The sequence below is a fragment of the Bos indicus x Bos taurus genome, chromosome 3, assembly GCF_003369695.1.
Source record: "Bos indicus x Bos taurus breed Angus x Brahman F1 hybrid chromosome 3, Bos_hybrid_MaternalHap_v2.0, whole genome shotgun sequence".
NCBI classification, from domain to species: domain Eukaryota; kingdom Metazoa; phylum Chordata; class Mammalia; order Artiodactyla; family Bovidae; genus Bos; species Bos indicus x Bos taurus.
The window spans coordinates 115,322,291-115,349,835 of record NC_040078.1 but is presented as its reverse complement, the minus strand read 5'-3'; the positions used below and the strand labels follow the sequence as shown (position 1 = coordinate 115,349,835).

General features: G+C 52.4%; 1 protein-coding gene across 11 annotated transcripts in view; it reads right to left on the bottom strand.

The window, feature by feature from the left end:
- Positions 1 to 27,545, bottom strand: part of AGAP1 (ArfGAP with GTPase domain, ankyrin repeat and PH domain 1) — a 569,465-nt gene that overhangs the window by 359,053 nt on the left and 182,867 nt on the right. For 7 of the 11 annotated variants that reach the window (XM_027537985.1, XM_027537978.1, XM_027537980.1 and 4 more), the window contains exons 2-4: positions 20,861 to 20,919; positions 13,969 to 14,056; positions 13,236 to 13,247 (exon numbers count right to left, since the gene is read on the bottom strand). In XM_027537985.1, coding sequence (XP_027393786.1) covers positions 13,236 to 13,247; positions 13,969 to 14,056; positions 20,861 to 20,919 — 159 coding nt within the window. The remainder of the gene's footprint in view (positions 1 to 13,235; positions 13,248 to 13,968; positions 14,057 to 20,860; positions 20,920 to 27,545) is intronic. The other 4 variants (XM_027537986.1, XM_027537988.1, XM_027537987.1 and 1 more) reach the window with 1 other exon arrangement.

The following is a 27,545-nucleotide window of genomic DNA, read 5'->3' as shown; positions in this document are numbered from 1 at the left end:
GCCAGTGTGAATGGCCTGAGAAGTACATGCATCCTTGCAATGGACTGCCATCAGGACCGTGCCAATCTCAGGAAAAGGGAGGGAAAAGCTACAGAAATGGTAAAGACATCATGTGAAGATACGGCAGGAGGAAAAAAGGGGACAGGGGATTGTGGGAGTTTCCTGGTGGCCTAGTGGTTAGAATTGTGGGCTTTCTTCACTGTGGCCAGGGTACAGTCCTTGCTCAGGGAACCAAGATCCTGCAAGCTGCATGGCATGGCTAAAAAAAAAAAAGGTCAGCGGGGGAGAGTTGCAAAGGAGCCTGCAAAACTCAAAGGGCAGATGGAAGAGAAAACCCAAAAAGCAGAAGGAAATCCCTTCCAGTCGCCTCCCTCCCTGATGCCACTCACTAACAGGCACTTAACGAGACGAGAGCTCCAGGAGAAGAATCTGAAACAGCGTCAGAAGAGATGGAAGCCTCTAGAATGGAGGACCAAACTGGCACTTTGGAACAAATGAATAAAATGTGGAAAAGTAAGGGAGAGAAGAAAACACCGCTCCAAGCTGAAATTCTGACAAGGAGGAACAGCAGGAAATAAACTCCATCAAGGAGACGAAAAGACAGAAGTTAACTGACAGGAAGACAAACGAAACCAAGGGAAGGAGAAATGCTGCCTCTGACAACAAATGCCCAACTAAAGAACTCGGTGAAGTACGGAGGGACTGTCCTGAAATGCAGGAAGACACGGACCTGCAGAGCACACGGTCTTCCAGGAGGAAACCACAGAGACTCTCTAAGGACGGAGCCGCGGAGGCCCTGCTGAAGAGCTGTCATGCCAGTCAAGGTGGGGGCTCTTATCCTGCAGGGGGGTTCAAGGTGCACCCCCAGGAACATTCTCCAGAGCCTCTGTAGGGGGTTGCAAAGTGGCCAGTGTAGTATTTTTTAAGAGATGTATGACTGGTTTTGAAACTGACAGTAACAACCAACTTGCACTGGCAAGCGTGTTACACTCTAAGTCACAGACTAAGACAGTGGCTCTGGCTGCATCAGGTAACCTCTCTGCAAAGGCAGAACCCGCTGCTGGGGTGTTGGGGGGGCTGCACCATCACCTCGGCCTTCCAAAAACCAGCAACCTGCTTTGGGACACATCCCACCTTCTTGGGAGGGACACGCTGGGTACATGTGCAGTGACAGTTTTTTGTGTGATGCAAGTCAGTTAAGCAGCAACAATCAAATAGTTAACCAGCTGACTCCCGGGGATGTCACCGCACATTTAGTGAGCACCATGGTCCATGGGGCCCCTGCCTGAACACCTCTAGGGAATGAGTGGCTGATTTTTATTAATTCAACCTGGAATTTCAAGAACCTCACTGTTCCTACTGCTTCAACACTTCTGGATCTACTTCACAGAAGAGTAACCTTGAAATGGCAGAGGAAGTGAATCTATCTTTAAGGTCTCACTTGTGTAGTTCAGGTTTTCTTGACATCAAGTAAATACAAGCAAAAATTAACTGGGTGAAAAGGCAGATGTAAAATGGAAACAGGAGACCCTAAAGCGCTATTTTGTGTTCATGAAAACAGCTTCATTGCCATCCCTGATAAGCAGCGAGTCAGATTTATAAACAAGAACCTGTACGAGTTTTATTAATGGACCAGCACAAGGTGTCAGAGGGCTACTGAAAGCATTTTGTAAAAATGGTACTGCTGCTCAAAAAGAAATCTGAGATTAATGTTTGAGGAAGTGGTTTGTTGCTCAATAGTCATACTGAACTTCCTTATATCTTAACTTCAAGAGCTTTGAGGAAAATGTAAATTGGCAGCTTAACATGTGAAACCTGCTAAGAGCTCTCCCCTCCAAATACCACCTTTTCAAGACAATAAACATGGAAGCCCTGGGCAGGTGTAGGCTGGCTGGTCATCATCAACTAAGGACAGACTCAGTTCCACCTTCAAGTTTTATTAGCTTTTCCTCTGTGGAAAAAAAAGGTGGGGGGCTTCCCTGGTGGCTCAATGGTTAAGAATCCGCCTGCCAATGCAGGAGACTTGGGTTCCATCCCTGGGTCAAGAAGACCCCCTGGAGGAGGGCATGGCAACCCCACTCCAGTATTCTTGCCTGCAGAATTCCATGGACAGAGGAGCCTGGTGGGCTACAGTCCATGGGGTCACACAGAGTCAGCCAAACTAGCAACTAAACGACGACAAAACAACCACCTGCAAAAATACCCCCTAAAACTGCTGTAAGGTAGCATGGTCACAACAAAACATGTCTCTGTAATCACGGCTGCAGAATCTCAGATATTGCAGAGTAAACCATGCCCCACAGCATCAGTGATCCCAGAAGGCAGGCAGGTCCCAGAGCCTGAAGCATCCTTTCTCGTGACAATGTCCAAGCGCTCTACAGTGGAAAGGGGACACTTGTTGCACAGACAAGCCTGGACCTTGCCGTCCTCAGCTCATGCTCTAGGTGTGATGCCAACGCCTGGGCCTGTAGCCTGTTCCCTGGGGCTTGGAGCCCCGGACACACTCGGGCTGCCCTGGCTCCACATGCTGGGACTCTCCTGCAAAACTGTTTTGGGAGGCCAGAACCCGCCCCTACCCACAAAGTTCATACACCATCCTCCCCGGAACTGGGTGCTTCTCCCAGTAACTCAGTGGCTGCTCCAACAGACAGGCAGCCTGCATGGCCCAAACCGCAGGAGACTCAGGGTGACCAGGGGTCTCACTGAGGCCCCTGAATCTGGCAGCTGAGCCATCAAGCCCTGCTCACAGGACAGACATACACTCCGCTGTCCCGAGAGTAGAGGTTGACAGAGAAGCCTGGCAGGCTACAGCCCATGGGGCCACAAAGAGTTGGACTGAGCAATTAAGACACACACGGTGTGTTCCTAACCTACCTGGGGACTTCCACGTCAGCGAGTGATGCCAGGAACAGAGTGAACAAGACAGGACTTTTTTTTTTTTTAATATATATTTTCTTGGCCACACTGCACGGTACATGGGATCTTAGTTCCCCGACCAGGGATGGAAACCACACCCCTTGAACTGGAAGCATGGAATCAACCACTGGACCGCCAGGGAAGTCCCCAGGATTTCTGACTGTCAAGGGCAGTAGGAGAAAAAGGAAAGGGACGAGGCTTTTCCTTTTGGCTGCATGGGGAATGGGAGGGGACCGGGCACCAGGAACAGACACAGTCCGTGTCCCCTGGAACACACTGGGAACCCCCTGAGCAGATGACACAGGGGGGCGTCTGGTTTTGAATCAGCCCTCTGAAGGAGAAAACGGCCATTTCTCCAAAATGATGGGCACCTCCATATATTAATAGAATCTAATATTCAGGCGCTCATCAGAGCGATTGTGGGTTCAGCTCCAGACCACCGCAATAAAGTACCACAATAAAGTGAGTCACAAAACCTGGAAGGTTCCCAGGGCGCGTAAGTTACGTCCGTACCGTACCGTCATAGACTTCTAAGCGTTCAACTGCATCATGTCTAAAAAACCAACATACGTACCTTAATTTTAAGCCTCTGCTAAAAAAAAAGGCCGACCAAATCACCTGAGCCTTCAGCCAGCCACAAGCTTTTTGCTTGAAAACAGTTTGAAGTCTTGCAAGAACTATCAAAATATGAGACACGGAGGAACAAATGCTGCTGGGAAAAACCACCAACAACTCACTTGGTGCAAGGCAGCCGCAAAACTTCAATTTGTCTTTTTAAAAAAAACAGGGTATCTGAGAAGCGTCAATAAAGCGAGGGATGGATGGGTGACCAAAGAGGGAGGCTGTTGGCTGGACACTGAGTGCTCACTGCCGGGGCTGTAGGTGAACGTTCCAGCATTGACTCCTGTCTCTGAAATAGTCTGGTGGTAAATGGAATATATTTAGTGGTGCACATCTGTTTCCTTGGGCAAAAACATTCTTAAGGTTATTTATTTTTAGTGCGTTGCACATTTATTTTAAGCATCAAAAAGGATAAATTACACAAAGGACTGAGTCCGCAGGACACAGAGCCCAGCTGCTCACCTGGTGGCTTTAAAAAACGAGGCCAGGCCCCACCGGCCAGGGCCCGAGACGTGCCCAGGGGCAGGCGCCTCAGCAAGATGGGTGTGGGCGTGGGGTGGGCTGGCCTGCACCCACCAGGGGCCGACCAGACGGTCTCTCCATCTCTCAGACGCGACTGCTCTAAACTAGTGTTTCCCAGTGTGAAAAGAACTTATTAAAAAAAAAATTATTTGTGTCATGTGAGCTGTATTTTTGAATACATTTAAAAATAAACATAGAACTGTCGTTTCACAGTCCTCTGCATGCAACTCAGGTGTTTGCTTCGAGAAAACTAAAACGGGCTGGTGGCTGTGAGTTGGGATCCTGTGGAGAAACCCAGAGTCCTCTGCAGGTCACACCTTGAAGTGTGGACACACCGCAGGGCAGGGGTCTCAGACTGTCTCTGGGAGGGGCTGCCAGACAGTCAATACTCCAGGCCTTGTGGGCAGAAGCCTTGTTTGCGTGGGGCGTTTTGTTTTTGTTTATTCTTAGAAGACTTTAGAAATGCAACAATGCCCCCCCACCCAAGGTCTGGGGTCAGCGGCCTGGGAAGCAGCCGGCACCTCCCCCTCCAGGCTTGCTCCCCCGAGAGAGAGACTGCTCTGCAATGGTCCCATTCTTGCCTTAAAACTGGACACAGGAATCCAGGGTTTGCACTTAGCAAAAGACTTTAAAACTTAAAAAAGTGTATGACCTGTCACTTTGTATAAAAACAGCAAAAAGGATTAGTTTATTAAATTTTTTCTTTACCTTCTAGGAGTAAAAAGACATGACAGTTTAAACTACTGTGTGTCAAAAGCCTGTGTATATGTAACGTGGTTGTTTTGTAAATACACGTTTGTGCAGACTGCAAAAAAAGAGAGATGCATCCAGTCCTTTGACTGCATGGGCTGGGGGTGACCGCTGCGGGACAGCCGTCTGCCTTCGAGGTTCCTGCTGGGGACAAGGCCCTGAGCGTTGGGAATGTCACCTCCCATTTCCGGGGATGGAGCTGGAACACTCTCAGGAACCGTCTCATTCCCCTGGAAACAGTGTCAGGACTCAGTGGAGGGTGTCCAGCCGGTGTGTCTCAGGACGAACACGCTGGCGGGCAGGAGGGGCGTCAGCTCCGACAGGCCCAACAACTGTTGTCTAACATACAGTCAAGTCATGCTCTAACTGGTAGCTCAGTCGGAAAAGAACCCACCTTTAATGCAGGAGACCAGGTTCGATCCCTGGGTCGGGAAGGTCCCCTGGAGGAGGAAATGGCAACCCGCTCCAGTCTCCTTGCCTGGAGAATCTCATGGACAGAGAAGCCTGGTGGGCTACAGGCCAGGGGATTGTACAAGTTGGACATGACTTAGCTACTAAACTACCACTTAAAGCAAAAAAAAAACCCTTCTTGGGGTTTAACATTTCTCTAGAAAAAATGATCTGTCATTTTGACAATAAAACTTTCAAGACCCCAGTCTCCTTTTTTCCTATGAAGGAAGTGGTTTTGTCATCTGTGAAGTCAGGAGGTGTCTCAGGGAAGCAACAACCATGTCCCCCAGCACGCAGGCTACTACTGGGGGCTCTGGGGGTCAAACGACACGACCGAGCGTGTGGGACGCTTCCCGGGAGAAGCCAGCGTGCACAGCTGCTCAGGTGTAAATGACCACCTGCGACTACAGCCATTCGTCCTGAAGCCTCGCCTCCTCTCGGGAGCGCCCGCCCCGACCGCAGGCGCAGTGCCCAGCTCTCAGCAGGCCCCCGGGTTCCCGCTGAATTAATTATAACAATACAGGACGGTGTGTTCAGAGTTCCAGACAACCGGCTCAGAGACACATTTTGTCCTGCCAACTCTGTCCATGCCAAAAACATAATCTCCTTACTCTTAATTTTACGGCCTTTTTTTTTTTTCTTGTTAAAAATGAAGCAGAACCTATTTTCTCTTTATTTCCTTGAAATAAAGAAACGCGATAATTTTAGCATTCTTCGCCTGTTTTAAACGCAATATTATCTGATCCTCAATATGGCTTACGTGCGAGGGGACAGTCATTTAGCATGCTGTTTACACAGATCAGGACGATGACAAGGGTCAACGATATGTCTACGGTTAGAGACCGGGTTAGCATCTGCAATAATTAGAGAATGTGGCTGAACTGACTGACTGCTGCTTTACCTACTAAGCCAACCTACCAGCAGGCTCTTCATAAGGTTTCAGATACTCCTCATTAAAAAATGTTCATGTACTTTTAATCACTTGGTTGCAAGTAACATGGTAAAATTACGTGGAAACACTGAACTGGCTAGATTTCAAAACTCCTCAAATTTTATTAGCGTTTACAGATTTCGTTCATTGGAACATTAAGCAGCACCCAAGAACGCGTTCAGAAATAGGCCTAACATCTGCTGAGCAGTGGTAGCTGACAAAAAATTTTTTTTAAAGTTTATTTGATTTGGAAAGGATTTTTGGAGCTGACAGTTAAAATGCATTTCGTATGTCCCAGAAAATAAAGGCTGGTATTTACCACATGGCTTGTTTCTAAGAAACGAAGTAAACATTCGTTCTAAACAGTTCATTTTTTTAAAAGTGATTTAAGATACACAGGCTCCTGAGAAGGCTTTTATTGCCCTGACGATATGCGCATCTGTCGGGGAACAATTCCAGGGGGTCCTCCAGGGACGCAGGGATTAACAGAGAGACGTCCAACTCGAGGTGACCTAGCAGACCCCTGCTTCCAGAGGAAGTGACCACAGCCAGCAGGTGGCATCCCAGCTAGGAACCGGCGGGGCACAGTGGCAAGGTCACCCTGGACTGGTCACCCTCGCCGGGCACCGTCGGGCTGGACACACCGGGGAGGAGAAGGAGAAGATGGGGGGTGCTCCTCACCCTTCTTGGGGGCCCCCGGGGCGCTGAGGCACGTGCAACCAGAGAAGCTCCTGACCTCCCCCGCAGCCCAGACAGCAACCCCACCCTAGGGCAGGAAAGAACCCGCGAACTCAGGCTCAACCCACACCAGCGGGGATGTGGTCAACTCACTATTTTTTTTTTTTACTACTTTTATTTATTTTTTTATTTGGCTGTGCTGCATCTTGGTTGTAGCAGGAGGGGTATTTGCTTGCAGCATGCGAACTCTCAGTTGTAGTATATGGGATCTAGCTGCCTGACTTGGGGTGGGGGCAGTCAAACCCGGACCTCCTCCTGCATTGGGAGCACGGAGTCCTTAGCCACTGAACCACCAGGGAAGTCCCCAGCCCACTTTATTATTTTTTTTTTTATTCATACTATGACTTTTATTAATATCTTTCTGGGTGCTAGATATTTTTGTATTCTATTTTTTTTAAATTTTATTTTTAAACTTTACATAATTGTATTATTTCCCAGCCCACTTTAAATTCTCTTCTTTTCTCTTGTTTCCAGATGACCACAATGCAGGTCCCAAGCATCTCATACAGAGCTCTGCTGTCCTGAGCTGAGCTGCAGGAATAACTTCGCTGGTCCTGGGAGCCTGGTCAAGGAACAGGCTGTCTGGGGCAGGAGCAGAGGGCTGGGTTGGGGCTGCGGGTGAGCATCACGATCTTGCTCCTGGTAGACACGAGGTCCTCAAGTCATACCGGGGAGAAGAGTTGAGGAGGAAGGCTGTTTACCTGGAGCAGAAGACACAGCAGCAAAGGAGCAGGACCCGTACGGACCAGCTGCGCATCCCTGGGCCCCGGCCAGCTCTGCGCCAGCGCTAAGCAGAGTCGTCTACGTGTCTACCCTCTCAATCCCTGCAAACGACTCTCGGAGCAGAGGGAGCAAGTCCACATTCAGGCGGCTGGCTGACTCACCCCAGGCCCGGAGGACCGAGAGTTTAAGCGGCCGAGGCAGGGTGGGGACCCAGGCTTCAACCACAGGCAAGTGAGTTGCGGGCCTGGCACGGAGGCTCAGGGCTTCGAGGAGGAGGGCAGCCCCATCCCTGGGGACACTTGGGCATCCAGGCACCCCAGCCGTGAGACCCCCACGTGCCTGGATGCTCTGGGGCTCCTGGGAAAGATGTTGCTGCTCCTGGGTCACCAGCTTGCCGCCCTCCTGCCGCGGTCCTGCTCCATCCTTGAAATCACTCAGCCCTCCTCCCCCACCACACACCACATCGGCAGTAAAGACGGCGCTGGGCATGTACAGGTCCCTGTCCCAGGAAGGCAAGCCAGTTCCCTTCTTCCCGTGAAACTGCTAAGTCTGTCAAACTCCGCACATCCGTACCAACAAGAGAAACAGCTGCAGGCTCCTTTCAGCAAGGTTTTTAAGAGTCAAGACACACCCGGTATACTTCCCCACACCCTAGGGCCCAGTGCAAAAGCACATCCCACATTCTATGACTTACGTTCAGAAAGCCTGATTTCTCACCTTGACTTACACACATTATGTAAAGTTTCCTTGACTAGCCGTTATCTTGTCCTGCACCTTCCCTTACTTCAGCGAGACATTCAGGTTTCTTCTGTCCCCCTCTTCCGTTTCAGCCCCTCCTCTTTATGTGGAAGACTGTCCCTCTCCTCCTCCTACCTGGGAAGGACACGGGCTTCCCTCCCCACCTCCAGCACATCCCTTGGGGAAGACCCACCTTTCATTCTCTGCCTACACTCTTCGGACCATCCTAGTCTGTTCTGCTCGTCAAAGGAAGGGTGCAGAGCCCAAACTCCTAGATCCAAGTCCCTGTTTTCTGTTTTGGGGTGGCGGTGGGTACTGCCATACATGTGGGCTGGAGGGACCTGAGAGCAGAGACAGATGGAGGCATCGCCCCCGGCACCGTCACAGCCCACCACCCTCAACATCTACTACTCCATCCGCTGGACGGTCTGATCCGTCTCAGAGCTGATGGGTCCCTTCCCCGCCCCCACCACCGGGAGGACAGCTGCTGGGTACCAGCCTTTCTGGGCCCCAGGTCCTCTGTGTGGCCCATGGCAGGAGACACGAGGGAGGAACACAGAGAGAGACGCCTGAAGTTCAAAGCCCTTGGAGACACCACGGTCTCCCAGCTGCAAGGGGACGCGGCTCAGGCTGCCCATGTTCTCTATCAAATCCCCGCATGATACTGGGCAGCCTGAGTTTCCTTCCTTTCTCCTCTTATCTTGAAGGGAGTTAAAAACAGCGGCAGACACATGGGGTCTGTGGCAGGGAGGCGGGGGTGCACGGTGGACATCGAGCATCCAAACACACGAGCTGGTAACTCTGATTACACGCCCAGATCCTCCTTCACTGGCCGCACCAGTAGCCGTCAGCAGGGCACGGACGGCAGAGGAGTAATTTCCATCGGAAGTGAGTGACAGCTGTGAAATTCCATCATCGGTGTGAAGGGCACATGTAAACCGACCAAATCTTTCTGACGTTCCAAGAGACCAGCGTGGGCCCGGCCAGTGAGGCCTGCGGCAGCTCCAAATTCTTCGTCTCACTAAGAAGTAACGGGGCAACTTCAACAGCTCTGCCTCAACGCCCAGGGTGTACTATACACATGCTGCTGTGGGTTAACTTTCCCTAAAAATGCGATCCATTCCAAACCCTCGGTACCTGCGGGCCAACATCCAGGGCCGGGTGTCTTCTGACATGAGGGAAACGTGGACTCAGACACGGGGAGGAGCCCCTGGACGACAAGGCAGAGACTGCAGATGCATCCGCAGGCCCAAGGTCGCCCGGGGCTGGCAGTAACCAGGACCCAGACTCTCCCGAGTTCCCTCCGGCAACAGCCAGCCTGTGAAGCCCTTGCTCCTGGACTCTCGGCCTCTGGAGCCCTGAGGATACAGCTCTGGTTTCAAGCAACCCAGACTGTGGTCACTTGTCAAGGCAGCCCTAAGGACTCGGATACACACACGCTGTCTCACACACATACACACGATTAAAAATGTTATGTGCATGCCCCCAAATTTTACTGTTTGTATTATTAATACTTCTGTGTTAATACTTCAGGTTCCCGACTGAGTTACCTACTTTTGCATTGCAGGAAGTGTTAGTCGCTTAGTCGTGTCCAACTCCTGTGATCCCATGGACTGTAGCCGCCAGGCTCCTCTGTCCATGGGATTTTCCAAGCAAGAATACTGGAGTGGATTGCCATTTCCTATTCCATGGGGAATCTTCCTGACCTGGGATCGAACCTGGGTCTCCTTCATTGCAGGCAGATACTTTACCATCTGAGCCACCAGGGAAGCCCTGTACATTGCTAATTCACTATTTATAAAAACACACATAATAATTAAATCTATTCCCTCATTCCAAATTGTATCTTTAAAATAACCTAAAGTGGATGCGTCAGCTATCTTTGCCACAAGAATAAAGTATCAACCAAAACGGATCACACAATGAACGCACGACAGATGTCATCCTCTAAAAGCCACAAGAATAAAGTATCAACCAAAACGGATCACACAATGAACGCACGACAGATGTCATCCTCTAAAAGCGGACGAAACCTGCACTCGGGAGAAGCCTGGGGATGTGAAAACAGAAGGCGCTGACCACCTTCTCCTTCTCAGGCATCTAGAGATCCCCCCACCATGGGTCACAGTAACACTAAAGGATTGTTGTTGTCGCTCAGGTGCTGTCATGTCCGACCCCTTCCACCCCACTGACTGCAGCATGCCAGGATTCCCTGTCCATCACCATCTCCCGGAGCTTGTTCAAACTCATGTCCATTGAGTCAATGGTGCCTTCTAACCATCTCATCCTCTGTCGCCCCCTTGTCCTCCTGCCCTCAATCTTTCCCAGCATCAGGGTCTTTTCTGATGAGTCTTTGCATTAGCTCCAAAGTACTGGAGATGCAGGTTAAGCGTCAGTCCCTTCCGATGAACGTTCAGGGATGAATACACTAAAGATTTTTTACATATTAATTAAAGCAAAAGGACAGCCCTGTGCAGACAGGAGAAGCGCAGGGAAGCCCCCGTGAGCTGTGTGCACAGAGCCCACAGCAACACGCCCCCCATGGAAAGCTGCTGCCCCGTGGAGACGGCGGGGTGTCACTCTGTAAGAGGCAAGGGGGATAAATCGGTAAGCTTCCCCGGTGGCTCAGTGGTGAAGAATCCGCCTGCAGTGCAGGAGGCCCAGGTTTGATCCCTGAGTCGGGAAGATCCCTTGGAGAAGGGATAGGCTACCCACTCCAGTATTCTTGCCTGGAGAATTCCTTGGACAGAGGAGATGGAGGGCTACCATCCATCCCAAAAGAGTCGGACACAACTGCGCGACTAACCCTTTCACACTTTCGATAACAACAGCAAGGAAATGGGAGGGTCTCACAGCTCACCCAGAGTCCAGACCCCTCAGCCCAGCACCCACGACATAATACCAGCAGCTGTGCCCTGACCTGACCCTTGCTGCAAAAGTCACTGCAGATGCAGCTGAGCTGTGATGGCATCACTGGCTTCCGGCGCCTCCTGGAAAGGATCCCGCTGCTCCCACATTCTCCATGAACCTGGGTGGCAACACGGTGCCTGAAAGCTCCAGAACGTTCACTGCTGTCAAGCTTCTCAAGGAAGCAAGCATGGGTAATTGATGGATGTTAAGGCGTCTGGCAAGGGTTGAAAACACTTTGCAATTACAGGTTCCCGGACCAGAAGCAAGGAGTCTTTACGTGCCAAGGCTTTTCTCATGCATTTCCTTTCAGAAACAACAAATTCTGGGCCCCTCCTGCCACCACGTGGGACTTGCCCCGGCACGTGGATGTCAGTTCCCTGGTCTGGAGAAGAAATGTAAAGAAGCACCCAGGCCGCCTGGGCCCAGGGTTGGCGGCCCTTGGGAAACAGGGGCCCATGGGGGGGCTAAAGACTTCCAGGCACCAGGGGGCATCTGCTCACGGTTCTTCCAGGACCCGGGGGCCCTGACACATGTCCCCGGCGGGCACCCCTGTAGGCTGCTGGCAATGCCAAGAATAATCCCTTGACCCGGAATCAAACAATGAGAAGACAGGTGGCCAGGTGGCAGGGCCAGGCCCTGAAGGTGAGAGCAAAGATTGCGGACACTCTATCCCCTGACCCGGGAGCCCTTGGGCACCGGCCCTGCTGAGGGGTGAGACACTTCCACCCTGCAGATGGAAGAAAGGACATCCCAAGAGTGAACCCGAGATGCTTCCCCGCTTTACAATGGATGTATTCTGAAAATCACATGACACCGTGAAATTCGCATCGTTAAGAACGACTGCCTGAGAAGTGGAGAAAGCGGGGCTACTAAGAGGTCGTGTTTAGGTCCCCCCACTGGGGATGGTTTTACTTTTGATGCACAAACACGCAAGAGAAAGGCTTCCATTTCATCAAAATCTAAGGGTCCGCCACAAGGAAAGCACAGCGAGGCCCGAACGCGATGGCAGACGCGGAAACGGCAAAGTCACAGCAATGACAAACAGCACCACGGGCGGGGGAGCGGGAGCTGGCCACGGGCGGGAGGGCCGGGGACCCCCGCCAGCCACACCAGACGACAGGTCAGGCAGGAGAGAGGCCAGCGTGCGGCCGCGAAACCGGGGCCCAGACCACGTAACCTATCTAAGGGCCCCCACCCCCGAGTGAAACCCAGGGTATCCCGGGCCCACAGGCAGCCTGACTTGAGGAGGTAGGGTCATCAACCTACACAGCCTGCCCCGAGGAATAAGTAGAAACCCAAGAAAAAAAGTCTCTAAAAGACTCTTGGGGTGTAATCCAGGTGACGACGGCTGAAACCCGCACTCAGACTCAAAGGCACAGGTACGCCAGCACACCCAAGTCCAGCGTCCAGGAGAGGAGAACGGGGGCGCCTGCATCGCCTCTCTACAGCACGCACCTGTCTAGCATCTGCATCCATCTTTCCGTGTCTAGGTATGCTTTTCCTCCTTGACTCCCACATCCAAGCCTTCACCTCTAATCTCCCTGAAATCATCATGTCGATATGGATAACCAAAACATTCTCACGTGTCCACCAAGAATTCTGCAACGTCACGGCAGAGCCCCAAACAAAGGTGGCCAGAGAATTCCACCTTCCACACACTTCGCGACGATTACAAGGTGCCCAGCAACGAGAGTTAAATACTAGAACAGGTGTTACAGGGAACATGGGAAGCTACTCAGAACTACTGCTAAGAAGACATCTAAGGGACAAAACAGGGTGAAATGTTTAACTTAAAAAAAAAAAAAAGGATAAGATGGAAACAAAATCGGATGGGTGACACAGAACGAGGAGTCAAGGGAGGACTACAGTACAGAGTTGGGTCTCTCCTCGCTCTTCAAACAAGACAAGCGCTGCCATGAAGGAAATGTATAGTTACCTGCATCCATATCTGCAAAGAATGGAACAGCCAGTAAGAAAAAGAAGGAACCAGAAATTCAGTGTCTCAGAGTTGGATTTTTAAAAGGTTACACGGAGAGAAAATATAATTTAGAAAACGGTGTGTGTACACTCTAGCTGGATTTGGGGGGGGCACGGAAGCTACCTGGTTTCCTAGCTTGACTACCATCGTTTTATTTAAAGCGAAAAACAAAACGTGGATATGTTAAACTGAAGAAGTAAAAGCCTCACGGCAAAATAAATAGCTTATTCTCATGCAAAAATGATTATTCCATGTTTAGAGCACAATATAAAGGGGAAAACACACTCAAACGTATGGTGGTGGTCATCTCAAGTGCTCGGGCCTGCGACTATGGAAAGGTCCGTACAAATTACGTTATAAACTCAACGTCCAAAGCGAAGACACGTCCAAGCAGTAATATTTAAAGGCGTGACACTGGACTCAGCTGTGAGGGACAGAACCACCAGCTAAGAGCACATTTAACAGGATTTGTGGTTTGACTCTATTGCTCCCAATGCCAAGATGAAGTTAACGTAACTGGCTGGCTGACAATACTACCAAAAAAGCAACATAGCTACGGATTTCTGCTGCTTCGTGTTTTGTTCTTTTTCTTGACATGGGATATACGACAGTCATGATTTAGAATATGCTAACGAAAACCTTGGCCAACTAAACTCTCTTGAGCTGGAGGCTGTCTGCCAAAAGAGCATACCTTCGGGAGACTCCTCCTGGACATACGTGCCGGTCAGATAGCGGTGCACCAGGGCCGACTTGCCGCTGGCCAAGTTACCCACAATGCCCTGCAACACAGAAATGGACAGTCACTAAGGAGCGGTCAGTGTACCACGCTTTCAGCAACCTGCAGACAGACAGGGCTGGAACGGACAGAAATCCGAAACATCATCTCGTTAAATTCTTCTCCAGGAGAAAAAGGGATTCCAGCACCCTCAGTTAACATCACACATCTCCATCAGTCTCCACGGCCTGAGGAATCAACACGGTTTGGACACACGTTGGCTGTGGTGGCATCCTTCTAGATCCCATGAGTGCTGATTACGTTGGGAAGGTGCACAGCCCGCCAGCGTGCACTGGGGACCCTCAAAACTCTCAACAAGGCACGAACGAGGTTAAAGAGGACACAGGGGCAGTACTGGGCCATAAAGAGGTTAGGGGACATTCTGATATATTCCATCACGACCTCGGGGCAGGATCAGGAGTCCGGGAGGAACAGTGTCCAGCAGGGACCGGAGGGGAGAAAGCCGCACCAAGGCAGGGCAGAGGTGGCGAGCTGGCCCGGTCTCTGGACACGGGCTCCCACATTGCAGGGCTGAGATGAGGAAACACCAGAGGCCCGTGGTCAAGGCGGCCAAGGTGTTCATCCTCCCTGAAACATGGCTCCAGAGAAATGTGAGAGACCACCGTCCCAGCAGGTAGGAACGCACCATCTCCAGGGTGCAAGGCTGGCTTTATCCCATCTTCTGCCAGAGACAGCTCCCTCGTAGACAGCTCTCACTCCCACAGCTCCCCACAGCTGACACCTGGACGCAGGGACCGCCCCTTGGGACGCCCTCCCCACTCTGTGGAGCTCATCCCCCACCATCTTCTGTGTGAAGACCCTCCTGCACGGTAACCTCTTCCTCCCCCACTAGAACTAACCCCCCAAAGCCGCACTGAGGCATCAAAATCAATTCCTGCTTAGGAAAAGCAGGACAAGAGCCTTGCCCTGCATACAGTCTCCTCCCAGGAAAAATCTGCCTCGCTCTCCCGCCAGCCAGGCCTCTGGGGCACACCTCCCTGCTCACCCTGAACCACCACCCCCCACAAAGTTTTTGACTCTATGGCTTCAAAGACACTGCTCAAGGTCACCAACAAATTGGTTTCTGAAACCCCTCACCTTCCCCTCGTCCTGACCCAGCCCTTCACCAGAAGCTGTAGATGAGGTTCTCTGCAAACTTCTGCCTTGGGCTTCCTCTTGGAATTCCGTCTCAACCACGTGGGCTCCTTCCCTAGATCCCCTGGATTCTGGATTCTAAAGCCCACCTGAGGGAGCCAAGGCCACATCCCACCTCCTCGGATTCCCACTGCCTCAGCCCCACCCCCATTCAGGTAAACCCGCACACACCCAAGGCTCCGCATGTATACACCTGACTATTCCCCCCTGCCCGGAGGACAGTTTGTGAGCATCTCCTCCGCCCCAAGGGGCAGGCGGTGCAGTCCGTCCACTGGAGCTCGGGACAGCCTTTAGCTCGTCACCCTGCCTGGGAGCTCCCCCTCCTCACCCCGAGAATACCAGAGATTCTTTACGATCAACACTGCAAAAATGCGACGCCCTCATTTCACAACTCTTGGGAAGCCTCTGACTCTGGCTGCAGGCTGGAGTCCAAGAATTTCATGGACAACAAAGTGTCCCCTCCGCATCCTTACAATCAATCTTGATGGAGGCACCCTGGCCAGGCGGGAACCACACCCACGCTTCACTCACCCAGGTCCTCCTGCTCTACTTCACCCAAGAGTTCAGGGTGGTCTCCATGCTTCTCTGCACACCCAGCACACTATACACTGCTGACGTTCTTGGCTCTACCTCCCACCACATCATGTCCCCCAAGACCAAGAACTAGGTCTCAGATACTGGCAAGGACACTCTGTATCCCTACACTCAGTAGTTTCTCGTCCCAACAAAGTGCTGGGAAATATGGGATGGGTGCGTGGGTGGGTGGGTGGATGGGTGAGTAGGTGGATGGGTTGATGGGTGGGTGGGTGGATGGGTTGATGGATGGATGGGTGGGTGGGTTGATGGATGGATGGGTGGGTGGATGGGAGGGAGAGTGGGTGGATGGGTGGATAGATGGGTGGATGGGTGGGTGGGTGAGTGGGTGGATGGGTGGGTGGGTGAGTGGGTGGATGGGTTGATGGGTGGGTGGGTGGGTGGGCGGATGGATGGGTGGATGGGTGGGTGAGTGGGTGGGTGGGTGGATGGATGGGTGGATGGGTGGGTGGGTGGATGGATGGATGGGTGAGTGACTGGATGGGTGGGAGGATGGGTTGATGGGTGGGTGGGTAAAAGGCTGCATAGATGGGTGGATGAGGTGGACAGGTGGGTGAGTGGATGGATGAGTAGGTAGGAGGGAGGGAGAAGAGAGCTATGTTGGCTGGTTGGATAAATGGATGACGGTGCCAATAACTAGGACAACAAACAGATTAATAGAACAGAACACATCTGACATTATTAAAATTCGACCTAAAACCCTGAACCCATCCTGTCCTTCCCACCAGTCAGGCTCCTTCCGTCCTCAACCTCCCCTTCCCTGCTTCACGGTCAGTGTGCCAGTGGCCAAACCCCATGCTCAGCCTCACCGACTCTGGACACCTAGACCTTTCCCCATCAATCACTACTGGAAACAAACTCTTATGCATGCCTCAGCAGCAGTTCAGACGTCACCTCCTCTGAGAAGCCTTCTTAATGCCATGGCCTCAAATAATGCTTCCTCCCAAAGCTCCCTGACCGTCCTCCTCACACAACCAGCCTGCCTCTTGCCTGTTTCCCCAGCATCATATGTTGTGGGTCTGACCCTCTCCAGTGCCGACAAGGGACTGGCTCTCAAGTGTGTCTGGTTCTCTACCTCCCAGCACTGCCCAAGGCAGACGCTTGCCCCCCACCCCACCCCTGCAACACTGGGAAGATACATGGATGAATGACTTAACAACACCAATGAGTAGAAACGAGATGCTTTATCACTACGGCTCCAAGCTCCAGACTATGTGGACAGAACCTAAATAAAGTTGTTTCCTTCCTGATTGGACTCCTGTCTTCCCTTTGCCGTGGGCCTCTATAATCTGAGAATTTTCACCTATTAATTATTCTTTTGCTCAAGGGTACCTGCTGTTTGTCAGCTTCACGCTGAGAAAATCCAAAACAGTATGCCACTGAATTGAATTTTTAATTAAGATTAGGCTGCTTCTTTCCCGAGGAGGAAAGTGCTCGAAATCAAACACTATTCAGTCTGTGTTTTCTATGTGTGAAAACATTCTCTCCTTCTGACACGTCAACGATTTGCAAAGAATTAACTCACCCCTTGCAAGGATCAAATCACTCGATCCCCCACACGGGGCAGGGGGGGGAAGGTGTTTTATTTGAACTGAATGGTCACCTCAGACACCTTCTTATGTGTGCACACCATGGGCTTTATTTTAATTTGAAACACTGGCAGAAACTAACAGCCAGCTGTGAGAAGGGAATAAAACAAGGGATGAAAATGCTCTTGAAGCTGCAAAGCTGTGCTGGGATCTGTGAACAGCTCCTGGATACAAACCAGAGAAGAATGGAATCGAGCCAGCCTGGGTCTCCAGGCTCGGGAAGAAGCAAGGTAACGCGGGTAAAGGTGCCCTGAAACTTACAGAATCGTGTGTTCTGGTGGCAACACGTGACCACCGAGGGCCTGGGCATCCTCGGGGCAGAACTGTCAACTGTCAGGCCGCACGAGGCGTCTTTCTAAACTGATCTCTCTACTGCCCACACTCCACTGCTTACCTGCTAAACACGGAGTCGGCTGAAAAGAAAATTGAGGCTTTTGGTTCAAAATCCCAGTTGGGAATTCAACATTAACACACAAACGGGATGTGACCAGTTGTGGACTGAGGCCCTCCTCTCTGAGGCCGGCAATCTCAGGAGTCCTTTCCTTTCTGCTTGGAGGTGAGCGGTCAGTGCGTGCTGCCTGCAGACGTCCACAGGGGCCCGAGTGTGGATCCGCGGCGGGGAGGCCGGCAGCAGCTGGCCACTCATCATCTCCCCACTACCGACCCCACCTCAGGAAGCAGACAGCCTGGTGCTGCCCGTCCGGAAAAGAAAGCCAACACTAGGGCGTTCCCTGGCAGTTGGGTGGTTAGGACTTGGTACTCTCACTGCCGAGGGCCCAGGTTCAATCCCTGGTCAGGGAACTAGGGTCCCGCAAGCCAGGCAATGGGGCCAGAAAGAAAGCAAGCGAACACTGACATTTTTCTGTTTGACAGATTCCAGAAGATTTATGCTCAAACACGATCTAAAGAGCCCACTTGAGGCTTGCTATCATGTCGCGGACCTGCTGCATTTCTGAAACGGAGTCGGGGATCTGAGGGGCACTGACCTCAGGGGCCACCTGTCCTGGGGGCCGCGCCCAGCAGGACGGAATCGCAGCCCTGTGGACACACGCAGAGGTTGCCCCTGGACAGAGGAGCATTTCTGCAGATGCTGGGAACGCCTCGGCACAGGAGGGGTCTCCCGGGGAGGCCAGGCTGCCTGCTGCTCCTCCCCCATAAGGAGGGCGCCAGCGGGGGCCCTGGCCCGCCCCACACAGCCCGTGGGGAAGGGGGCAGGGCCTTCCCCAGAAGAACTCCAGAATCCTTTGCATTTACTTGTCCATGAGATGCAGTCCACCCCTCCTGTGAATTCCAGCCAACTTTACGAGAGAGTTCTGTTTCAGGATCGTAAATCCACCTGTTAACACGGCCACCCCACCCCTCCAGGCATTGATTCCAGAACACTGCATGCTTCGGAAACACCAGCAGAGAACAGGTCTGGGTGGGAGGCACCCTCAGTTATCATGGGCTGGTGTGGGGCTCTGGCAGAACCATTAACACCTTCAGCTCCCCAAACTGGGTCTAAACCAGAGGGTCTGATCCTCAGATGACACTTCAATCCTCAGCTCCTCACCTGCACGGGCCACACTTCAAAAGCTCCACAGCCACATGGAGCCCACGGCTTCCACCTCGGGCAGCAAAGAAAGAGAACCTTTCCACGCTGCAGACAGTTCTGCCCGCGGTGCTGATGCAGACAAACGCCGGGTTCAAATCCGGCTCCACCTTGTACTAAAGTGAAAGTCGCTCAGTCATATCTGACTCTTTGCAACCCCATGGACTGTACAGTCCATGGAATTCCAGGCCACAATACTGGAGTGGGTACCCTTTCCCTTCTCCAGGAGATCTTCCCAACCCAGGGATCAAACCCAGGTCTCCCGCATTGCAGGCACATTCTTTACCGGCTGAGCCACCAGGGAAGCCCACCTCATATGAACTGGAGCTCTTTGGGCACCTTCTTTATTCAACTTTTTTATGTTTATTTCTTTTGCTGCACCGGATCTCAGCGGTGGTGCACAGGCTTATTTCATTTCCTTCGTGGAATGTGGGGTCTTAGTTCCTGGACCAGGGATGAACCTGTGTCCCCTGCACCGCAGGGCAGATTCTTAACGACAGGGCCACCAGGGCAGTCCCCTTGGGCACATCTTAACATCCGAGGCTCAGTCGTCCGCACTGCGAGGGGGGGACAACTCCAGACCCACTCAGGACTAAAGGCGGAGGCTCCTCCAGGCAGGTACTCCGCACCCCACACAGAGAGAGCACCTTCCTCATCTCAGTGCTGTTCCTCCTGTTTCACTCTGCCGGCAGAACCTCACCCACTTTGGCTGGCTCAGGAGGGCCGATCTGGAACTAAGAAGCCTTCCTGGAAATCTCTGAGTAGCATCTCTGGCTGCTGGCCCGAGACTGCTGACAGCATTTCCTGACCGGGGCCCACGGGATCAGCCCTCTGCTGGGGACGTGTCTCAAGAGCGCACGGGACGGAGCGGCACTGTCCCGGGGCTGGGCTGAACCCGCACCTCTGGAGCGCCCTGGGACGGCGGGCCCCGTGGTCTCCCCCAAGGAAGGCGTCACTGAGGAAGGTCAGACCTAGAAGGAACTCACCTGCCGTCACCACGGTCAGAGTCCGCCACATGAGACGTTTCACACACAAACACACATATACACACACACACAAAAACACATATACACACACACCCTCCAAATGCCACTGATCGCACAGCAACATGATCATTTAATAGTTCTATCGGTCCTTGTTTCCACCTTAAGGTGAGGGGTGCCAAGTGCAGAGGGGCTCAGAGGTATGACTGCAACAAACTCAAGTTACTTTTTACTTCAGTCAACGTCTAAGCTTTACATCTCCAGGAGATAGTGGAGGACAGAGGAGCCTGGTGGCCTACAGTCCACAGGGTCGTCAAGAGTCGGATACAACTCAGTGACTGAATAGCAAACAAAGCTTTGAGTAGCCTCGCTGAATTATTAAAGTTCATAATGAGAACAAAGCTTTTAATTTTTCACTGCTCCTTTGTTAACAGTACATAATCACACTTTCGTAATAATGAATTACAATTATGACTTAATAGTTAGCCACAGAGACTTCCCATGACATCCTGCAAAGGACTAGTAAAGGTGTGGGTGGGTGGGTGTGTGAGAGACAAACCGACGAGTGTCTCTCACTCACTCACACACACACACACACGGGTGTGAGACAGAACGGCAGGGGGACACGCAGCTCTGCACTCAGGCCGTCTGCCTGGCCACCCATCATGACCGTCACAGGCTCCCCTGGGCTCCAGCCCCACCCTCAGCCTCACCTGCCACCCCCCAACTCCCCAGGACACACTGGACACACCTCTGGGCCCCTGGGGAGGAGACGGCCCCCAACATGAAGACGAGGGGTGCTCACAGGCCACACTGTGCCTCTTCCTGGGCCCATTCCAAGCCCCCCTCCTGCAGGTTGAGAAACAACCACGCTCAAGGCCAGAGCAACCACTCACCACTTTGAGCTCGGGGACGGATCGACTCAACGTCCATTCCTGGCTGTTCACGAAGGCATCTGTAAAACAGGAGGGCGAACGCAAGTGAGACACATGACTTAACGGAGGGCAGGGTCAGCACGCCCCCACCGTGCCAGTCTTCAAACCAGAAGGACACAGCAGACGGTCCAGCCCCGGCCTGGGATCTCGTACCCTGAGCCGCTGAGATCTGCCTGCCGCACACGGTCGTTCTGACACCAGTTCGTGTCCTGTGTGCTAAACCTCGTCACACGCTCCGACCCAAGACCACCAAGTCCTGCCCCAGCCCTTTATGAGCCACGCTTCCCTGGGCGTTCAGACCCTTCTGACCCTAAGGGTGGGCCACTTGGAGGACGATGGAGGCTCTGGCTGCTCTGAAACTGACCCTGATGCCAGGCAACTTTGAGCCTCTGGGTTTCCCCTAAACTAGTAGTAACTTGCTTAAAATTCCACCAACAGAGTTACAGTAGCTGATGGCTGGATTTTGAAAATTCAAGTGTTTACAGCATGTTATGGTTTAGAAGACCTCGGTGCTGGACTTCTGATCCTCAAAGACACAACAGACACTGAGGATCCAGTCAGGACACTTCAGGATGACACGCGATGTGTTGGAAAGACCGGGGGTGCCCAGCCACTGCAGGGCCCTCTGCAGGGCCCAGCCCGCCCAGTCAGCACTCTGGGGGCGGCCTCCCCTGACCGTCTCTGCCTCTCACCCCCAAGTGTATGGGTGGAGGTGACCGCCCCACAGGGAGGACCCCAACGACCTGATTCCCCGTGTCCCCCACCTGCCATTTCCCTTCATGGAGGCCACCCCACCACCCACTCTGTGTACTTAGGGATGGACAGACAGAGCTGTTAACAAACACGGCAGCTGCCCCAGAGACCCCCGAGCGGAGGGCCTGCCTCCAAAGGGCCTTCGGTTTCCGTGCCTTTTTCGAAAACCCCCCAACTCCTTCATGCTACACGATGACCAAGAAGTCAAATCACAAATGGCTTAGAAGTCAAGTAATGCCCGATGCCCAACTTTCTAACCCAACGGATGCAGGAACGGAAGCAGCTCCACTGGGGGCATTGCAGAGAAGGACCAGAAAACACCTGGAAAAGACAGACAGTGACACGAAAACACAGACGCCGCCAGCCCCGCGAAGACGGAGGCTGAGGTCTGCCGGCTCAGAGGCCTTCCTCACGTCAGAGGAGGACTACAGGGAGGAGGAAGGCCGGGCTGGGGGATCAGGATGGGATGGGAGGCGCCAGGCAGCTGGAAAGGGCCTCCGAGGCGCAGCTGAGAGCTGGTGGGGACTGGTGTCCAACAGCAGAGACGCTGGACTTCGGGGACTCGAATACCCGGCCAACTGGCAGAGTAAGCGGGCCCATCGGAAAGGAGCTCAGAAGGAAAGATGTTCATTCAGGAAAGGGAAGGGCAAGGGCCACTGCTCCCCCCACGGAAGTGAGCCAGCTGGGGGCCACGTGTCGGGGGGCACACATTAATTGGGTACCTGCACACCCACTCTTTGGCCGGCGGGCACCACCCTAACGTGTCCCAGACAAGCTGTCCCTGCAGACGAGTTAACCGTGGGTGCTCTAGTACAGGGCCTGCCTGAGCCCTCGTGTGCACTCAGCAGACAGTAACCAACGCCACACCTTCCCAGCAGCGAACAGGGTGATCAGAAAGGTCACAAACACTCACTCTCTGTCATCAGCTGATCTCTCAGGAAAACGGGAATGTGGATTGTAGGATTGGGGGTGGGGTGATTTCAACAGTCCAGGGAAGCAGATGCCAGCTGTTCCATCAACATGAAATACCTGTGCCAAGAATGTCTCCCAAAGCCGGGCTGTTGCCGTGCTTGTAAACAACCCAGGGCTGGTTACACACACATGGATACATTCCTATGTGCTCACTCAGTCATGTCCGACTCTCTGCGACCCCATGGACTATAACTGGCCAGGCTCCTCTGTCCATGGGATTCTCCAGGCAAGAACACTGGAGTAGGTTGTCATTTCCTTCTCTGGGATACATTCCTGTAAGGAAGGCTAAGTCACCAACAAAAGCCTCAGTGTACCAAAGTGCAACCATCCCAAAGCCACAGTGATGTGTGTGCGTGTGTGTGTGTAACACACACAACCCTGTCCATGCGGGGAACACTTCTGGAAGCATAAATACTTCATAGTTGCTGATCTAGGGTTAAGGAACCAGCTTGGGGACAAGGTAATGAGACTTTCTTGTCACTGCCACCTTTCAGTACCCCTCAAATTTTATACCATCTGGCATATAAAAAAATTCAATAACACAGCTTTTAATACTCTTAATAGGAAAACAAAGAGGGTAAAGTGGGAATTAAAATGAGCTTCATTCACTAATGCTCAGCTGATTTTTAAGCACATGTCACCAAAAGATTATGTTTATCACAACAAATATTACATATTCATAGTAACTGAAGCAGGGCTCCATTAAATAAAGATGTGTAATTATATAAACACTGGAACAACGTGTGCAGTGCCTTCTTGCTTGCAAATAAATTTTCCCTCCAGCGGAATACATTTGCTTGTGAAAACTAGATTAATAAAATTAATGTTTAATTTAACTGACCAGAGACAACACATCTTCCATTTTAAAAGATGCACTTTAAAAATGTCCGTCGCCTCCGTCATTGCCTGATCGGGACAGAAAGCCGTCTCCAAAGAGGTTAAATGAAAAATCACAAAAGACGCAGCAAAAGCGTCGGAGACTTCTACGTGCTCCTCCTCTACGGATCGGGGCCTTTCTGAGGGCTGCACTCGCTGAGCAGGGATGACAGAGTTGACAGCACGTCACGGGGTGAGCAGGGTGGGACCTGCTGCCCTGTTTAATGTCGTGATCTGGAAAAGAATTTCTGGACAGAAGGCAGAATGAGAGGAGAATAAAGTTTATTAGAGCGGGAGACGCTGTTAGAACAGTGGGCCAGCTCAAGGGAGAACCCACATTGAACAGGGCTCCTCAGTCCACTTTTATACCCAGGATATAAGGAGTGGGATGGGGGTCTTGCGGGTCATTTGCTGATTGGATGAGGCACATATACTGGGTGGAGGGAAGAGTAAGGCACATACCTTCTCCCTGGTGGCTCAGCTGGTAAAGAATCCGCCTGCAGTGCGGGAGACCTGGGTTTGATCCCTGGTTTGGGAAGATCCCCTGGAGAAGGGAAAGGCTAACCCACTCCAGTATTCTGGCCTGGAGAATCCCATGGACGGTATAGTCCACGGGGTCGCAAAGAGTCGGATATGACTGAGTGACTTTCACTATGGGGTAGGAGGGGAGATGGGTTATGCTGCTCAGGAGGACCTGAAATCCATGAATAGTTATGACACGGGGGAGGGAAGGACAATAAGGGTCTGGTTTTTCCCTTCCTGCATCCCAAGGCCCTCCTTGGTCTTATCTGCTCTTCAGGCCCTGGGTCACCACGTTTAAGTTCCATGGTGCATCAACCCTCGAAGGATAAACACACATGCTCCTGGGGCACATGCCCTGGAGGCCTGTGTGTGTGCCTGGGAACGCCTGTGCACATGTGTGCGTGTTCTCAGCAGTTAGAACCCCAAGTCACAGGAGATGTGCCATTTCAGAAGGGGCCATTCTGAGCTTCACTCGACTGCCCCACTTAGAGTAGAACAGTATTAAGAAGACGCATTCCCGCACGCTGATGGAAGCGCAGCTGACGTTGTCATTCAGTCACTCGGTCACGTCTCTTTGTGACCCCAAGGACCATAACCCGCCAGGCTTCTCTGTCCATGGGGTTTCCCAGGCAAGGATACTGGAGTGGGTTGCCATTTCCCTCTCCAGGCGATCTCCCGAACCCAAGGATCAAACCCATGTCTCCTGTGCCGGCAGGCGGATTCTTTACCACTGAGCCACTTTGACAGCCCCTGGACTGGAATTTAGAATACAACACGGCTGGTGGCCACTGACTGACTGCATTTAACCTGTGACACTGAGGCCTCTGGATGACGTCACGGCGGGGCTGGCAAGTGCCCAGGCTGCAGAGGACCCTCGGCAACTGCCCAGCAGGGTTTAGGAAAGGAAGGTGGTTCGTCATTTCTTATCATTAACATGGCTGCACTTCAGACTCCATGTTATCTTTTCAATTTAAATCATTAACAGTGAAAAGAAACACTCAAAGAACACCCAGATTAGGGAACTTAAAGTAACAGGAAACTTTTATCAGGAATGAAAAACCCGAACTATTAGCTTCTTCAGAACAGAAATCCGGAGGCAGTCAGAGAAAGAAAGCGGCCTCCCTGCAGGCGCTGGTCAAAGCGACTCACGGAACAAGAGGTGGTTACACGAAGGGGAGGGAAATCAACATGACTCAACACGGGGTGGGGGAAGCTGTATGAATATTAAGCAGAAACGCTCAGCCCAGTTCTTCTAACATGCATGTGTGCTCAGTAGCTCAGTCGTGTCTGACTCTTTGCAACCCCATGGAGCCCGCCAGGCTCCTCGGTCCATGGGGTGATCTAGGCAAGAATACTGGAGTGGGTTGCCATTTCCTGCTCCAAAGGAATCTTCCTGAGCCAGGAACCAAACCAGCGTGTCCTGCGGCTCCTGCGTTGGCAGGTGGGTTCTTTACCACTGAGCAAGGACCAAAATATCTGAAGTTAAAGGAACAGACACCAGCTCCCCGCTGTCACCCTGGTATGCCCACAGGTCACACGCACAGCATGTTATTATTTTAGGACTTGAGAAAGGCAGTCCCTACACAGCTAAACACAGACAGCAGTAGAATTCCTGACCAGCTTAACTCTGTATTAAGACAAAGCCCAGTGAAGGTCAGATTGTGGAAGTGCACTGTGCCCACAACACACACCGCTGTGACGCTGAGCAAACAGGAAGCCGCCAGATCCGCACTTTCCAAGGAAAAGGTGCTTGGCGTTCGGACGGTCAGTGCCGAGCCCCAAGAAACATGAAATTCACACTATCTGGGTCGCCCGTTTACAGCAGCACCAGCCGTTTCTTTGTTGTTGTTTTACATTCAGCTTTCATTCGTTTTAAGTCTTTTAAAATAGACAACAGTGAGCCCTAAAGGTGAAATACAGATCTTGGGAGACTGTGGCGTGTCAGTGTGGGTTCTGCTCTGGTAGAGAGGTACTGTTCTGGGGAGTGATGCTGACGATGGGAAGCGGGGGGGCGGGGGGGGGATGCGGAAAGATAAGGGAAGCTCTGTTCTTCCCTCTCGGTTTTGTTGTAAACCTAAAACTACTCTGCAAAAATAAAGTCTTAAAAGACGTTTTTACAAAGTACACATATACATGTATACACACACACACAAAGTAAGGGGGTGCCAAGTCTGGACCCGGAAGACGGCTGCGGCAGACATACGGACAACACCACACTGTATTCACTCCTGTTTTGGTCCTGACACTGCTGACCACGTGGGTCGCTGAGGAACAGGCGTTCACACACACAGCGCCTAAGAGAAGGACACTGCTGCGAGCCAGCTCCGGGCGCCGCCTGGCCCGGGGGAGCCCCGAGGGCGTCGGGCGGGGCTCCTGCCGATTCCAGCCAGCCTCCACCCACAGCAGGCGCCTTAACAAAAGGCCCGCGTGCTGCACATCTGGACCACTGGGCACCTGACCACCACGGTGAGGTCGGCTGCCCTTGGCACCCCGAGACTCTGCACTTACTTCTGCGGGAGGTGGGCCTTGAGGCCTTCTTAGGAAATCTGAATGCCAGATGCAGGAGGAACATCCTCATTATACAAACACCTGAGGAAACCCTTTTCCTCCGGGCTGGGTTCCTCCTCCTCCAAGCTGGCCTCTGTCCTCCTCCCTGGGCTGCTGTTTTCCCACACTCACAGGCACCTGCATCAATGTGGCCCCATCCCCTGCGGAACAGGGTCCACCTGGCCGTGCCTGCTGACCTCTGGGGCGAGGGCAAGCAGACAGCCTTCCACGGAGGGGCTCAGACAACCTGCAGCTGGAAGTAAAAGCCGCCACCGTCCACCTGGCAGAGGAAGGACTTGGGCCCTGCGGGGGGCCCCCCACTGCACCTGTCCCTGAAACAGCCTGAGCCCCCTCCAGAGGACACACACAGATCAACCTCGAGGGGTTCAGGAAGGCATCTTAAGCATGCAGCCCCCAGACACCCCAAAGTCCCCTCCCTGTTTTTCTGAGGGAGACACAGCCACAAAGGACTCAGGCTTATTTCAGAGAAAAGCCTCTCTCCTCGGCAGAAAAGTGGCTTTTCTGGGCCACTGGCGGAAAGCAAAGACGGAGGGGGCTTTCCTTTGGGAAGCTCCCCTTCAGGGCCACTTCCAGCCCCATCCTGGCTCCTCGTTCGGAAGGGACAAGCCTCTGGACCCCACGGAAGGCTGCCGATACCTACAGAGGGGAGGACAGACCCAAGAGCAGCGGGGGAAGGGAGCAGAAACAGACACAAATCAGACCCAGCAACAAAGCGGCTCAGCTGCTTGTTTTCGCTCCTAGGAGAGCTGTGCTGTTTCCCTCGCCTGGGACTTAAAATTCATCCTGACTCCAAACTCCTTTCAATCCCTGCTTGCTAATAGCACTTAAGTGAGGGACTCAGCCCTGGTCTGTTTTCAAGATTATTCACATGCAGAACAGCGCGTTTAACCGGGAAATGTAAGGCTCTCATTATACCACACACACACAATGGGCACCCAAGCCATAGAGGTTCCCC